General features: G+C 41.2%; 2 protein-coding genes across 4 annotated transcripts in view; one reads left to right on the top strand and one right to left on the bottom strand.

The window, feature by feature from the left end:
• The window catches only part of gsna (gelsolin a), a 15,135-nt gene extending 13,185 nt beyond the window's left edge, over positions 1-1,950 (top strand). For both annotated transcript variants that reach the window (XM_058057856.2, XM_058057846.2), the window contains 5 exons: positions 21-195; positions 692-813; positions 1,150-1,227; positions 1,310-1,370; positions 1,448-1,950. In XM_058057856.2, the coding sequence (XP_057913839.2) occupies positions 21-195; positions 692-813; positions 1,150-1,227; positions 1,310-1,370; positions 1,448-1,617 (606 nt within the window). In that variant the 3' untranslated portion in view covers positions 1,618-1,950. The remainder of the gene's footprint in view (positions 1-20; positions 196-691; positions 814-1,149; positions 1,228-1,309; positions 1,371-1,447) is intronic.
• stom (stomatin) lies at positions 411-15,270 on the bottom strand. 2 transcript variants are annotated; one of them, XM_058057868.2, is made up of 8 exons: positions 15,084-15,270; positions 13,492-13,521; positions 13,162-13,271; positions 12,788-12,860; positions 8,256-8,338; positions 6,198-6,401; positions 4,016-4,150; positions 411-3,386 (listed from the first exon to the last, which is right to left on the bottom strand). In XM_058057868.2, exons 1-8 carry the CDS (start codon positions 15,136-15,138, stop codon positions 3,198-3,200), a joined length of 879 nt encoding a protein of 292 aa, XP_057913851.1. In that variant the 5' UTR covers positions 15,139-15,270; the 3' UTR covers positions 411-3,197. The 2 variants fall into 2 exon arrangements, with proteins under 2 accessions (XP_057913851.1, XP_057913860.1); XM_058057877.2 differs by lacking the exon at positions 13,492-13,521 and having other exon boundaries at positions 15,084-15,267.

Raw genomic sequence — 15,270 nt, 5'->3', positions numbered from 1 at the left:
CGTTATCTTTGGATGTTTAGGTCGATGCAGTGGCGGCCAACCTCAACTCTAATGATGCTTTTATTCTGGTGACCCCTGGTGCTTCCTTCCTGTGGGTAGGAGTGGGTGCCAGTGACACGGAGAAGACTGGCTCTCAGAAGCTCTGTGACATCCTGGGAGTGACGCCCTCTGAGCTGACTGAGGGAGGGGAGACCGGTAATGGGAGTGTTTTTTGGGGGGTTTTTTGGACGTAAAACCACTCCTGGGCGGCACGGCGGCCTAGTGGTTAGCGTGCAGACCTCACAGCTAGGAGACCAGGGTTCAATTCCACCCTTAGCCATCTCTGTGTGGAGTTTGCATGTTCTCCCCGTGCATGCGTGAGTTTTCTCCGGGGACTCCGGTTTCCTCCCACATTCCAAAAACATGCTAGGTTAATTGGCGACTCCAAATTGTCCATAGGTATGAATGTGAGTGTGAATGGTTGTTTGTCTATATGTGTCCTGTGATTGGCTGGCCACCAGTCCAGGGTGTACCCCGCCTCTCGCCCGAAGACAGCTGGGATAGGCTCCAGTGCCCCCGCGACCCTCGTGAGGAAAAAGCGGTAGAAAATGAATGAATGAATGAAAACCACTCCTGAATCGGTTGGCCACATTATTAGGGTCACCAAAACGTTCAGTACAATGATAATGAATTGTATATGTCGTATGCACAGGGGAGTTCTGGGACGCTCTGGGAGGAAAGACCGAGTACCGTACGTCCACCAGACTGAAGGACAAGATGGACGCTCACCCACCGAGACTCTTCGCCTGCTCCAACAAGACTGGAAACTTCATTGTAAGTTAGTCAAGTTCGTTAGTATACCTCCCGGACACCCCCCACTCCTGGGAAGGTCCGACCTGTAGGAGGCCTAGGGGAGGACCCAGGACACTTTGGAGAGACTATGTCTCTCAACTGCCCTGGGAACACCTCGGTATTTCATGATTACATCATCTAATCAGAGCAAATGTAATTTTGAGCACCAAAAGGTTATAACTAAGACGTGTGACTATGTACATACTATTGCCCCATAAAGCAAAATAGTTTATTAATGTTTGTTTGACTTGTAAAAAGTTCCAAAAACAAAAGAACCAAAGAGGAAGTGTTGTGGTGATGAAGAACCTTTTCTTCCAGATCGAAGAGGTACCCGGTGAGATGACCCAAGACGACCTCGCCACTGATGATGTCATGATCCTAGACACCTGGGAACAGGTAGAGAAACCAGAACAATACATGTGAGCTGTTTTAAAACCATTCATATGTGCCTCGAATAAGACAGTTACCTTTTTTGCAGGTATTTGTCTGGATCGGCAATGAGGCCCAAGAGGAAGAGAAGACAGAGGCCATGGCATCAGGTAAGACCACCTACTGGCTAGCAACAGGTGTACCCATTTAGTTGTAATGCTAACAAATTCTCACGTCTGTCTATCAGCGGTGCGTTACATCGAGACAGACCCAGCCAACAGAGACCGAAGGACCCCCATCGTGAAGATCAAGCAAAGCTTTGAGCCTCCTACCTTCACTGGCTGGTTCCTGGGCTGGGACCACGATTACTGGACCAGTGACCCCCTGGAGCGAGCCATGGCCGAGCTGGCCCTGTGAGCTCTTGAGTTGATTTTGTAGTTTTGTTGAATTAAGGTGGTGCCCCACAGTGCTGCCTTCATGTCGCTTTTAACGCCAAATAGTCAAGCTTTTACCAGTTTTTTGATCACATGGTGTAGTGTATTATTTTTTAAATAGGATTTTATATTCGGACAAGTCCCATCACGAGTAAACACAGCCAGCAATGCAGCAATACAAAGATGCCTTAATGTTCCCCTTTTTAGTTGTCATTTTAATGGTACTCTGGTACATGTTTATATCTGCAATGCATGCATGGCGTATTTATTATTGGATTCATTGCCATTACAGCAATAAAACCTAATTAAAATGAAATGTGTGTGTCTCTCTTGACTTAACAATAGATTCATCACAATTCAATCACATAAATGACAAAGTCTGTTGATACCATCTTTAATATTTTGTCAGGATAAAACCAGAAAAAAAAACTACTGACTGGCTTAAGTCAAATACAGAAAATAATAATACATTTCATTTTACTTGAAGTATTATATACTACATTTGTATGCAAATAAAAGTAGTTGGCTTTCATTAAATAGTTTGGTTTTTCATTGCTTCTACTGGATTTGTTTGGTATAAATAATAAAAATACAAACATCAGAGGTGCAATCTTAACCCTTAGCAAACCCTTAACAAATGTAACATAATTTTTAAGTAACAAAATGAGTAACAGCTATAATGCATATTTCACTTCTCAAAGCTAAACCATCTACCGTTAGATGGCCGTGAATAATGTGACGGCATTGCGTGAAGCAGTACTGTATGCTGTATATGAACTAATTCTACATGATTTAGTAGTAGACAGTTAGAAATTCACTGTAACAGCGTATGCTCACATTCAATAAAAAGTGGCTAGTCCAAAGCCTATCGACTATTTGGCTTGTTTTCGGCTAAATACTTACTGTAACTTCTTAGGCTACGTTTGCAAATGCATAGAAAAATGTTAAGGCTTTTTCTTCAAAGATGACTTTGTTTTCTGCATGGCTTGAGCAAGTCACAGGGAATAAACCTAAAAAAAACAGCTTTATAGCATTCCACAATACAGTAGAGCTGTATTATAAGATCTTCGATGACAAATATGGCACCATTTAGGGTATTTGAAGTGTTAATTGCACGGCACTCCTCCTGTCCACAACCTGGACGCGTCTTTTCTAATGCAGCTGTACAGCCCTCATGCAGGTTAGTACTCTATACTTATACTCTATACATCCTCTAGTTAAAAGATAAAGAAGACAAAGCTACACATGAGGAGGCAGGTGAGAGGTTTAGATGTGCTCAGCCAATTCTGCTTAGCAACATGTGTTGCTAAGATTGATAATGACTTATGTATAGCATATTCGTCTATGTTGAATAATAATAATTAGTTTAAAATAGATTCTAAAATATATGTGAATAAAATAAAGCATATGCCGGCAGTGGTTTCAGCGGTACGGCAGCATCAGGTGATATGGATGAACAGAGAGTGTGTGTGTCAGGCACTTGTATGTTTGGACAACAACATAAGAAGTGGAAAATGTCGTGTGTGTGTGCATGCTTTTTACTTGTGGACGATGCTTTGCTTTTTAGTGTTTGGTGAAACCCTGCATCATCTCCAGAGGCAGAGGGAAAATGATGGTGGAGTTCTTCTCGGCCGCAATGGTGTTGAGGGTCTGCAGGTAGCGCAGCTGCAAGGCAGACGGAGACTCGGCGATCACCAACGACGCTTCCTTTAGCGCCCTCGAGGCGTTCATCTCTCCCTCTGCAGCGATAACCTGAAAGGGAGCACAAGGGGGACAGTTTTTTTTATCCACTCCAACACAAATCAATAAGGAGGTTGCACACTCGATCACTGAAGCCATTGGAATCACAAAAAATACGGTAATCCCTCACCGCTTTCATGGTTCATTCATCGCTCATGGTTTTTCAAAAATATATTATTGCTATTTCATGGTTTACTACCGCCTATAATTAGTCTAAATGAACCAAAATACAAATAAATATAGGCATTCAGAAAATGTTATGATATGTAGTATTCTACACTGGTCACTAGGTGTTAGTATTGTTACTGTAAGCTTTGGTGAGACACACAAGCACCAGATTTGATTGCAGCTCTGAATCATCTCACAACAGGCACGATGATCCCTGTAAGCCATGTCATATTACAACTCAAATTTGATCACCCTATGTTACTTCCTGTCCAGTCCCCTTCTCACCGGAACACATTTACAGTAACACACTCAAGCCCAATAATAACGCAGTGATGACACAGTAGCCGCCACAGGAAGTACTGTTCAGAACAGGAAATACAAACAACACATGCTGAAGTGTGACTCTATTTTGGTCCACTTGAGCATATGATGTTATGTATGTATATGTATATATATACACAACATTGAAGTACCTTAGCCCTGGCCTCCCGTGTGGCCTCAGCCTCGGCCGCCATGGCTCGCTGGAGCTGCAGGGGCAGCTTGACGTCCTTAATCTCAACCCGCTCCACCTTGATGCCCCAGTCATCAGTTGCGTCGTCAAGAGTAGACTGATGAACACAAAACAGACACAAAAAAAAACAAACAAAAAAAAACACTTGATATAACCTTTCACCTTTGAACCCAGACTTCTTAATACAAGCCCCGATCCCCCAATATTCCCAATGTAAAGGAGGCTTAACCTATAAACAGTATGTATATGTTTAAAATGCAGTACTCTTGTTCTACATTTGCAGCAATATACAAAATTGTTGCAGCAATTCCACTTTCTACCACGTGATGGCAGCAGAGGGCAACGTGTTGGAAGCCTCAATGTTCATAGAAGAAAATGTTGGCAATACTCCATTGGAAACAATCAGCACAACTCCAAGAGAAATGTATGGCTCACGTGAATCCTCAACCTACTGATCATCTGCCTGTGAAAACATATTCAATTATTTACAGCTTTAATGGATGAATAAATGATAGCAATGGGTTGCAAAGTAACAGATGTGCTCTACATGCAGTATCACATTGCTGTTTATTCACTTCGCAGCAGTTTGTTACTTTAAAATGGATACTTCCAGCTGAATGACGCCACTACAGAGGCTGGCTCTGCAGCAAAGTGGCCACTTTAATCCTCTGCTCTGTTTTCTATTGCATGCCTGTTTATCTGCTCTACACCTGCTTGACAGACTCCCTCACCACTTGGCCCCCGACCTCCCACTGTATGGAATAACAACTGGCAGTTCAGTTCAGTTCAATATTAGGATACGCCCCTTTTTCAACAGTACGTGTTTACGTTTGTCTTTTTTTCGCTTCTCTGCTCCTCTTAACACTTAGATGCATAAGTGGGTAAAAAAATGACCCAGTCAGGTTGTTTTCTTGAAATATCTTCGTAATGAAAAATTGTTATTTCATATTCCAGGTATTCCTCAAAATACATGTTTTTGATATAATGGCATTCAAATTTTTAACTTACCTTTTATACATTTAAAGAAATTTTTGTTTTTGTGTTACAACCCCAACCTTCCATTAAGTGGGTCAAAAATGACCCGGTCAGGTTGTTTTCTTGAAATATCTTCGTAATGAAAAATTGTTCTTATTTCATATTCCAGGTATTCCTCAAAATACATGTTTTTGATATAATGCCATTCAAATTTTTTACTTACCTTTTATACATTTTAAGAATTTTTTGTTTTTGTGTTACTAACCCAAACTTCCATTAAGTGGGTCAAAAATGACCCGGTCAGGTTGTTTTCTTGAAATATCTTCGTAATGAAAAATTGTTATCATTTCATATTCCAAGTATTCCTCAAAATACATGTTTTTGATATAATGGCATTCAAATTTTTAACTTACCTTTTATACATTTTAAGAAATTTTTGTTTTTGTGTTACTACCCCAACCTTCCATAAGTGGGTCAAAAATGACCCGCATGTATTTTCCATGGAATCCAATAGGAACCTTTGATTCTTATCAACTTTGGCTGTCAGGAATAAATTAACTGTAGACCACACAAACTATATCAGAAGTGTCACCCCTCAGGAAGATTATTTTACACATCAAGTGTTAATACATGTAAGTATTATCTTTATATGATATTGTGTGTGTATCCTTCATGACTGTTAGTATTAGTTATCAACAGTTATAAGGACCATCCAGTACTTGTTTTTAGCATAAGTCTAACATCTGACATCATAATTTTCTACATTTCCTGTTTCAAGTCAATAACCGCGATCACAGAAAAGAAGTACTTTCATCCAGCATTAATTGAGTATTGACTGTCACCATTGAAAAATTAGTTGGGCCACTCATTAAAAGAACTGGTTGACTTACAGCGTTTCAAGAAGAAAAAGAATAGATCAGCAACCCGACACCAGAGATATATTGAGGTAGTTGTGGGAAACTATTTGCTTAGTTAAACTCACATGGTGACAAATTTTTGGCTAGGCAGTATCTGTTAAGTTGACACAGTGAAAAGTCTCTGGGTCGTTCCACTTGCAATTCAAATAGCAGCTGACCAAAGGCAGCAAGTGCAGACATGCTATAATTAGTTATTATGCTGTTGCGAAATAGGAAACATGCAAGGAATCTATTCGGGAAAATGAGTCCTACCTGCATGCTGTGTGCAATTTCTTCACGGTCAGACAGGATCTCCGCCAGGTTCTTGGTACCAAGAACGTTCCTCAATGTGGTCTGGGCCAACAGGCGAGTGGCGGCATCTGCGTTAGTGATGTTGGCCACGGCCAGAGTAGCATTCTGGACTCGGTAGTAAACCACGCCATCCACGCTCACGGTCACCGAGTCTTTCGTCAGAACCTGAGAGGGTTTGAATCCACCGAGGTAGATAACAGACAAGATGGGATTGTGAGATGTTTGGAGGAAAACACTTTCTAAACATGCTCCAATTATTGTAACCTTCGGGGGTGCAGTCAGAATATCGCTAAATATAGTCCACAAGTTCTATAAGGTTGAGGTCAGGGCTTCATTCTGGAACCCTGCTTCAGTTTTGTGTTTGAGATCGCCGACATGGAGATTCCATACCACTTTTTGACAACCCATTTGAAATAATCAATCTTTCATGAGCAATTTACTGTCATTTCCAATGTAGAAGCTGCATCTTTGAACCCTGTGGCTTCTACAGTGATGAAGCTAATTTGTGGTCCCAACATCTTGTGTGCTTTGGAGCAGTCATCTTGCTCTTTGTGCATGTGCCTTCATCATGGAGAACGTGTGGTGAGGTGTGTCTGATGCAGCTTTCACGTTTTAGTCTGATCTGACGGTGATCTTGGCAGCGTGTAGCAGTGTCGGGAAGTCCAGAGTGACACTGAATGAGACAACTAGTGGTTTTAGTGCAAAAGGAGGAACGTAAAGATCAACGGCGATGACAGCCGTTTAACCAGCCGTCTTACACGCACTGTTTGGAAAATTATTAAATCAAATCAAATCAACTTTATTTGTAGAGCACTTTTCCTGCAAAGACATGCAACACAAAGGGCTTTACAGAATTAAAAACAATTACCACAATTAAAAGGAAAAACAAATACTAAGAAAGCCCCTCCCTCCCACCCTCCATACTACACACACACACACACACAATCACACACAGTAGGGAGACATGGCATGGCACTGAGGATCAAGGAAACGCCACCTTTGGGGCCGTCCACACTGGGAGGAGCCGCAGGCCGTGCCATTGGGGGACCAGTACCCGGGCCCCCCCGACTTGGGCGGACCCCCACATTAAAGGGAGGAACCCTCAGCCGGGCGGGTCGAAGGGACCCAAGGATGGCACCCCCTCATCAGACCTGACACAGCCCCCAGTGTGGAGGAAACACTGGAGTTAAAAGCTAAAAACTAAAAGCATAAAATAGGACTAAAAAGATAAAAACATAAGAAAAGTGTTAAAATATGAGTTAAAAGCCTGATTAAAAAGGTGTGTCTTTAATCTTTTTTTTTAAAATATCAACAATCTCTGCAGTCCTGAGGCTCTCCGGCAGGCTGTTCCACAGGTGGGGGCCATAGTGGGTAAATGCTGCCTCACTGTGGGTTTTTGGTATTGTTAAAAGGCCAGTGCCGGAGGACCGCAGGGTCCGCGGGGGTTGATATGGTAAAAGCAGATCAGATGAAGAAGAAGGTGCAAGGCCGTTAAGACATTTAAAAACCAGTAAGAGAATCTTAAAATCGACCCTGAAGCGGACGGGGAGCCAATGTAGCGACTTTAAAACAACTTTATTATCAAATGTATATTATTAAAAAGTATAATTTCTCTTGTTTAATTTAGTGGCTTCAGATTACATTCGGGTGTGCTCAATAGTCTGGAAATTACAGTGTGTCAATTTTGGTGGAAGGCTGTAGGAAACTAATTTAATTTTGCCGTCTAGGTTGAGCAAATACATCATAGTTGTGCTTCCATCCGCTTGTGTATTGCATTATAAGTGCACAGGAAAGGATACGTCTTTGTCACTTATAATATAAAGCTGTGTATTGAGGTTTGATTTCTCCGCAAAATTCCGGATTAGAGGATCCAGGATTGAGTACAATGGGAGATCATTTGTGGTTGTGTACAATGACGCATTCAAAATCGGACTAAATCTCAACTCATCACATGTATTGTGACAGCCTGTTGTGTGTGTGTGTATTTGTTAAACGTCAACAGAACCATGCGTGGCGTACCTCTTGCGGTGGGATGTCGAAGGTGATGGTGCGCATGTCCACGTTAATAAAGCTGTCAGTGCACGGCAAGATGAAGAACAAACCTGTGGAATCACAAGAATGCAAATAGTCTTAGCGAGGACTAAATCCACGGTAAACGCAATAATGAGCGAGCGTCTTCACAAATGTTTGAAGCCGGTGGGATGAATGAAATCTTGGGAGCGGGCCAAGTCAAGCCCGCTTGATAAGACTGCAGCTGTGCTGACAGTCGGGCAAAGCTGTGAATATTTGCAGCTTTCAGAAGCCCGTTTCAAGTCACAACCATCCAGCGGGTGTATGAAACAATACACGGCTCACACGTGCCGAGTGAAGGCAAATGCTAGGTGTGAAAAACATTTAGCATTTCATGCCACATCAAGAGTCTTTCCAGTCAGTAAACTGCCGGTTTGACTGGTAAGATCGCAACCTCCCGCAAATAGCAACGGCGGTCTTCCTCTTGCCTGTTGAGACAAAACAAAAGGCCTTGGCCCTTGTTACGCAATGCAAGGTCGTGATAAAAGTGGCGCTATCAAATGTTTCAAAATAAAGCTACACAAAAACTGTAATCTTGATTCACATTAAAATGTCTTGTATCTGATTGTTGATGGAACCAAATGTTCTTACGTGTTTCGGCCTATTCCCAGTCATGTAGCCCTGCGTTTCGACAAGGTAGTAAATCAGGGGTCTCAAACTCAATTTACCTGGAGGCCACCGGAGCTAGGATCTGGGTGAAGCCAGGCCGCATCAGGTTTTCAAAAAAAACAACCCAAAACGCACTTTTTCAGTACTATGGTTCCGGTTTTCCACAGCAAATTATCTGATAAAACATTCCACTGTTCTCAAATATCTTAATTTTTATTTTTCTATACACAAAATAAGATAAAAAAAATAAACAAATTAAGAATAAAGACAATAAATCAATCAGTGATAAATAAGTAAAATAATAATAAAACAGCAAATAAGAAAAACGTAAGAAACCACATACAGTTGGTAGAGAAATTATTTTTTTCAGATTCAAATGTACAGTATTAACAGTTATTTAACCTTTAACATGAACATTAATGAAACTTAATAATTTTACCCAATTAGCAAGTTAGCATCGTACTCGGTTCCATCTGGGAGCAGCATCGTAACTTTAACAACATGTTTGATGAGATGCTTTATCTTGACGTGTATTTTCCGTTTTATTCCAAATCATTTCCTGCATTTATTTGTACCCAGCGTCATAAGCCTTTAGCTTCATTGCTAATCCAAAGCAAAACAAGGCGGGGTAACAGGGTAGGGTAACAGTATGTGCGGGGGCAAAATCATGTTAACTGTGTACGGTGGGCACACAGCTTTAAGCTGTCATTTCAACATTAAACTTTGGTATCAAGGTGAGGGCCTCAAACTAGCGTGTCACGGGCCGCATTTGGCCCGCGAGTTTGAGACCCCTGTAGTAAATGAAATAACTTAATTGAAAGCATCACACACACACACACACATACAGATGGTCCTCGTTTTATGACGTTCCTAGTTACGATGTTTCAGGGTTCCGAAAGCAGCCTCAGGGCTGAATGGCAAGAATGGTAGACTGCCTGGCGCCATTGTCGCTGGCAAATTGAGAAACGTTAAAAGGGAGTTAGAGTGGTCACGGCGAGTGCAGGCCTGGTTGTACCTGCTGACGGCCCACTGGCTATATCATTCATCAGCTCAAGGGAGGAGCAATCGCATTAATTGAGATGTTTATTTTGATTTCATTATTATTACGTGCTGTCGAATGAGGAGGTGTGTCATGTTTTTCTCTCTGGATTGTTTTGTCTTCCTCTTCATTTGTATTAAAGAAGGTTCCAAGATTTCAATTCTAAGTCTGAATATATTTTCCCCCTAAAATTGTGCAGTTCTATTCCATAAAGAAAACTCCTGCTTCCAATTAAACACATGCATTTGTCCCACAGCCAGATTGTGTGGCTGAGGTTAAGGGGACATTACAGGAAACCAAATGCTGAATTTAGTTGGGGACATCGGCACCACAAGGCCCCCAGGAATGTGAGATTTGCTGGCAGAGAGCTATTATTACCCCACGCTGTCACAAATGGCGTCCCCAGACACTCCGGGGAGTCCAATTTCACCATTTTTAAGAGGACACTCCCTGTTTTTATTAGATGCAGTAAAACAACAAATCAAAGACGAAGAGACAGTGAGCTATGAGATGTATGCAAATTCTTCCTCGTGGGAGCATGTGTTTTTCTCAACAAATACCTCGTCTTACAAAAAAAAAGAAAAAAAATAGACATTGCCATCACTATTTTCAGATTTATTAACGCATCCATAACTCAAATAGCACTGTCAAGACATATGGCGTCACATAAATGAGGCCCTGGTGAATGTGCTTTATTGCAGGATGCACTTTGGAGGAGGAGACATCTTGTTGGAAGAACCGCACATTGTTTCCATTTCTGATTAATGCCAATGACTCCACACAGCTTGTTAATGTTACACTAGACTACTTGATATTTTACTATACTTGCTCTTCCCCCCGCTCTAATGCTAATAAATTTAACTTCACTGTAACACTGCGCAAAATGAAGATTTTGCTGTTCCTAAAACACCACCAGAGAGGATTCTGTGCTTGACGTCGGTGCTGCGGGCCATCTGTCCTAACTTAAGGTCTTCAGCATGTCACTGTCTGCAAATGTCTGCGAGTAACCAGGCAACCGTTGATGCATGACCCTATTTATGTCCGAAATTAAATCAAGAAAGCGAGTGACGTACAATCACTGAGAATGGATCTAGTTTGGCTCTGGCGCCGGTTTTTCAGGGATGCCAACTTGGAACTGAAATACCATATACATGTAATACACCATAGCATATCATATGGGTATTGTATATATATATATATAGGTCATGAATAGTGATGACATCAGAGAAATACTGTAGACCTTTTCCCTCTGTCAAACATTATTGTCGACCACAACTTGACTATTTATTTTTTAACAGATTTGGCTGGGTACAAATGCTCCAGTTGTTCTCACTGAGGCCTCTCCACAAAATGTTTATTTTGCATATTCTGTCAGTGGTAGAAAGAGAGGCGGCACTGCAACTTTAACCATAAACTCCCTTGTCGCCAAAATGGTTATATTGGCATGACAACACCATGCAATTGTTTTTAGTCGTACTCCTGTCCTGTGTCACTGTTTCTAGACCGCCAAAGAGATGTGCTTTAAGCTACACTCTTGTTAATCTTGAATACCCTCCATAACCAAAGGAATTTGAACCCAACACGCCAGGCAACCAACTCGCAACAGGGGCACACTATGGTCATGACCTATGACCTCTCCAACTGTAGGTCGTCTGTTGCTGACTTGACCACTACTGTGTGTTTTTTTTTTTTTTATATCACCGGTCTTATCCAGCGGGAGTTCTCGATGCAAACTGTGAGGAAGCGCTATCTAACCGAGGAAGTGGCTGCAAATTTTATTAAAGTTTTTAGTAAATATCCTCCCATTGTTTGACTTGCACCCTGTCCTTTTCTAGTTGCAAATTTGAACAGGAAACGTACATCCTGCTTCAACACTGTTGCGCCACCAAAAATAAAAAAACTAACATTAAAACTTATGCCCCTGTGGAGAAATGCACAGAGGAAATAGAGAAAAAACGGTTAACTATGAAATATGCTGTGAACAACAACAAAATATACAATACATAACAGTGCGATCCGGATTTCAATAAATACATGTCACTCCAACAAACTTCAGAGCCAGGTTCGTGCTAAGTATGCTCCCCAGAAACCCATGAAATGATATGTGGTGTCCCCCAAGGATCAATTTTAGGTCCTGTTCTTTTTAATTTGTATATGCTCCCCCTGGGCAGTGTCACCAGGAGACATGGACTTACATTTTCACAGCTATGCTGATGATACATTTGTCTCCTGATTACACAAGACCAAGTGTATTTAGGACGTTAAATGGCTAAGTTTTAGTCATTGGTCTTGAGGCCCTTAAAAATACAACTAACGTTTTTTATCATCTTAAACATATACCCAGAGTCCTCACTATTCTCTCTCAGGGAAACACGGAGATGCTAATGCATGCTTTTATCACTAATCGGCTAGATTAGCCGTAATGCAGGGCTTTCTGATCTTACTAAAAAGAGTATTTAATCTTTACAATTACTCCAAAATTCAGGTATTCAGATGCAAGTGTGCTGACGGAGACCAGAAAGTGGTCAAAACTTCTGTTGAAATGAATAAACCCTCATGGACCCCGAGATCCTCCAGCACTGGTCTCATCATCATCCCAAACGTCAGGACACACACAGGGATAAATAAATAAAAAATTACAAATTTCCCCAATGAGGGACGAATAAAGGCATATCTTAATCTCTTAATAAATATAATAATAATTATATTTTGTATCTGCTCATGGTCAGAAAGGATGTTTGAGAATGCAGTGCAAAGTCTTGTCTGATGTCTAGTGTTAAGACTTGGCCGAACATATAAAACAAATTATTGTTATTATTGTAAATTGTCCAACCTGGTCCTTTGGCTCCTCCTCGCAGAAGGCGTCCCAGGCGGAAAATAATGGCTCGCTCATACTCCTTCACGATCTGTGTACAGAGACAACACACAAAGAGCTTGGATATCCTGCTTTGTCTTATTTGACATTCAGCCTACAGCCTGTAATTGGATATATCTGCTATTCGGAAAAAAAACAAAACAACAACAATCTGTTCAATGGAACAAAGGCTTACCAGCCTCTAAACGCACACAAATTCACACCTAAACAAACACTGGAAAACAAAACAAAAAACAGGCTATCGTAGATGATTTATACTAGTGTACCACTGAGATGTATTCCAATAAAACAACATGTATGCAATAAAAACAACAAGCGTGACAGCAGCTGACCTTAATGCACATCCAAATGGAGAGGGGCAGTGTGACCACCATGAGAAGAAGAGACAGTCCCACCAACATCCAACCACAGAAGCCAATATCGGAGTCTCCACTCTCCAAGGCTGGAAATAAACAAAACCACACACTTAAATTATGTGAGTGTTGTTGTCTTCATGTTTTTGCAGCCATGCATCAGGGCAGCTTATGAAACATCACCTCCTGTGTGTTCATTTATCATTTCCAAGGCTAATAAAGCCTAGCAGTAAGAGCCGCTGAAGCTTCACTTCAACAAATTGATGGCATGCAGTAACGTGGTTCAATGAAGGTGATCGGATGCAGTACCTTCCGTATCATGTAAAGCGCTGCTTGGACCTACAGACAAAGTTAAAAAGTCAAAACAACATTGTTTTGTTCAAGGAATATGCTGTATATTTATGCCGTCTAATAATCCCACAACAGCAGGCACCCTTTGGATACGTCATAATAAGATTATCCAGGATTGCTGTAGTCAGGCCTACAATAGAGAGGCAACAAAATGTATGTAAACCTTTTGAAGTTTCATAAAATGTGATCTGAACATCATCTAAGCAAATTCTGTAGGTTTAAAATAATGACCAACAACCAAAACAACCAAAAAAAACCTCAAAGTTCTTGTGGGAAAATAATGTCAATTCTTAAGATAATTACATAAATATGCTAATTGGAATAAGGTTTTTGCCTTATTATTAGTCAAATTAATTAATTAATTTAAAAAAACTTTGGGTTTGCTCTGCACAGGAAGAAGAAGAAGATTAAGAATTGTTGAAATGTATAAGGGGGCTGCACAGCGGAAAAAGTGGTTTGCGCGAAGGCCTCACAGCTCGGAGACACGGCCATCTCTGTGTGGAGTTTGCATGTTCTCCCCGTGCATGTGTGGGTTTTCTCTGGGTACTCCGGTTTCCTCCCACATTCCAAAAACATGCTAGGTTAATTGGCGACTCCAAATTGTCCATAGGTATGAATGTTAGTGTGAATGTATGTGCCCTGTGATTGGCTGAAGAAGGCCTTATAGAGTACTTGAGACATCCAAAGAATATTCATTCATTCATTCATTCATTCATTTTCTACCGCTTATCCTCATGAGAGTGGCTGGGGGTGCTGGAGCCTATCCCAGTTGTGTCTTTGGACGAGAGGCGGGGTACACCCTGGACTGGTCGCCAGCCAATCACAGGGCACATATAGACAAACAAACATTCACACTCACATTCATACCTATGGACAATTTGGAGTTGCCGATTAACCTAGCATGTTTTTGGAATGTGGGAGGAAACCGGAGTCCCTGTAGAAAATCCAAGCATGCACGGGGAGAACATGCAAACTCAAGACACAGCTAAAACAGTTCAGCGCTATCCACAGGGAGCGCATGTATTAATAAATACATACATACAAGACATGAAAAATCCAAGAAAATCTGCATCAATTTCCTTAACTTAGATGAAGATGACATCTTATTAAAAAAACAAAAACAAGTGGATCACATAGTTTTTCTAGCCATTGTATATACTAGCCAGTGTATATTTAAGAGGCGGTGATGTATAATAACAAAACTAAATGAGTACTATTAAGAAAGCACAACTCAGTATAAAGTACTCCTCCAACACGCTTTGTAAGTAAAACAACACGAGTATGAGTGTTTTAAGCAGCTGTCTGTTACAGTTAGTTCAGCGTACCGTTTACTCTACACTACAGAGTTAGCTGGCTACCATTCGTTAGCTTAGCTTGAGCTAGCTCATTGGTACCATTTCCTTGGTCGTTTCCAACACAATCCAACTACTTACACATGCACCCGACTGTAATATGTTATCTGTGATAACATATGGCTTTTTGTCGCTTGGAGATTTAAACATTACGACATAATTGTAGTTTATACAGTGTAATATAGTATAGAGCGTCACCTGACTGGCGTTCTCGTCTCTTTGCAGCTTTCATTGCAACTTCTTCGCTGTCCATAGTGAAGAGTTTGAACGTTTAAAGGCAATACTGTACAATAGCAACAAGACAACAACTGAACGTAAAACGACCAATCTTCCTTCAACAACTGTGGGTTTGTCCCTCGCAAGCGTAAGGTATTTACCCTACGCT

This window comes from Doryrhamphus excisus, linkage group LG10, assembly GCF_037039965.1.
Source record: "Doryrhamphus excisus strain RoL-2023G ecotype Guam linkage group LG10, RoL_Dexc_Guam_v1.1, whole genome shotgun sequence".
NCBI lineage: Eukaryota > Metazoa > Chordata > Actinopteri > Syngnathiformes > Syngnathidae > Doryrhamphus > Doryrhamphus excisus.
Note: the sequence above shows the minus strand (reverse complement) of the source record. Positions and strands in the feature narration are given on the sequence as shown.

What these genes read in the sequence shown, in the direction of transcription:
- stom (XM_058057868.2), bottom strand. Translation starts at nt 15,138, where the DNA reads ATGGACAGCGAAGAAGTTGCAATGAAAGCTGCAAAGAGACGAGAACGC. An exon ending in GAGACGAGAACGCCAGTCAG is followed by an intron (nt 13,522 to 15,083) that starts GTGACGCTCTAT and finishes CTTTGTCTGTAG; the next exon opens with GTCCAAGCAGCGCTTTACAT. An exon ending in AGGAGGAGCCAAAGGACCAG is followed by an intron (nt 8,339 to 12,787) that starts GTTGGACAATTT and finishes GTGATTCCACAG; the next exon opens with GTTTGTTCTTCATCTTGCCG.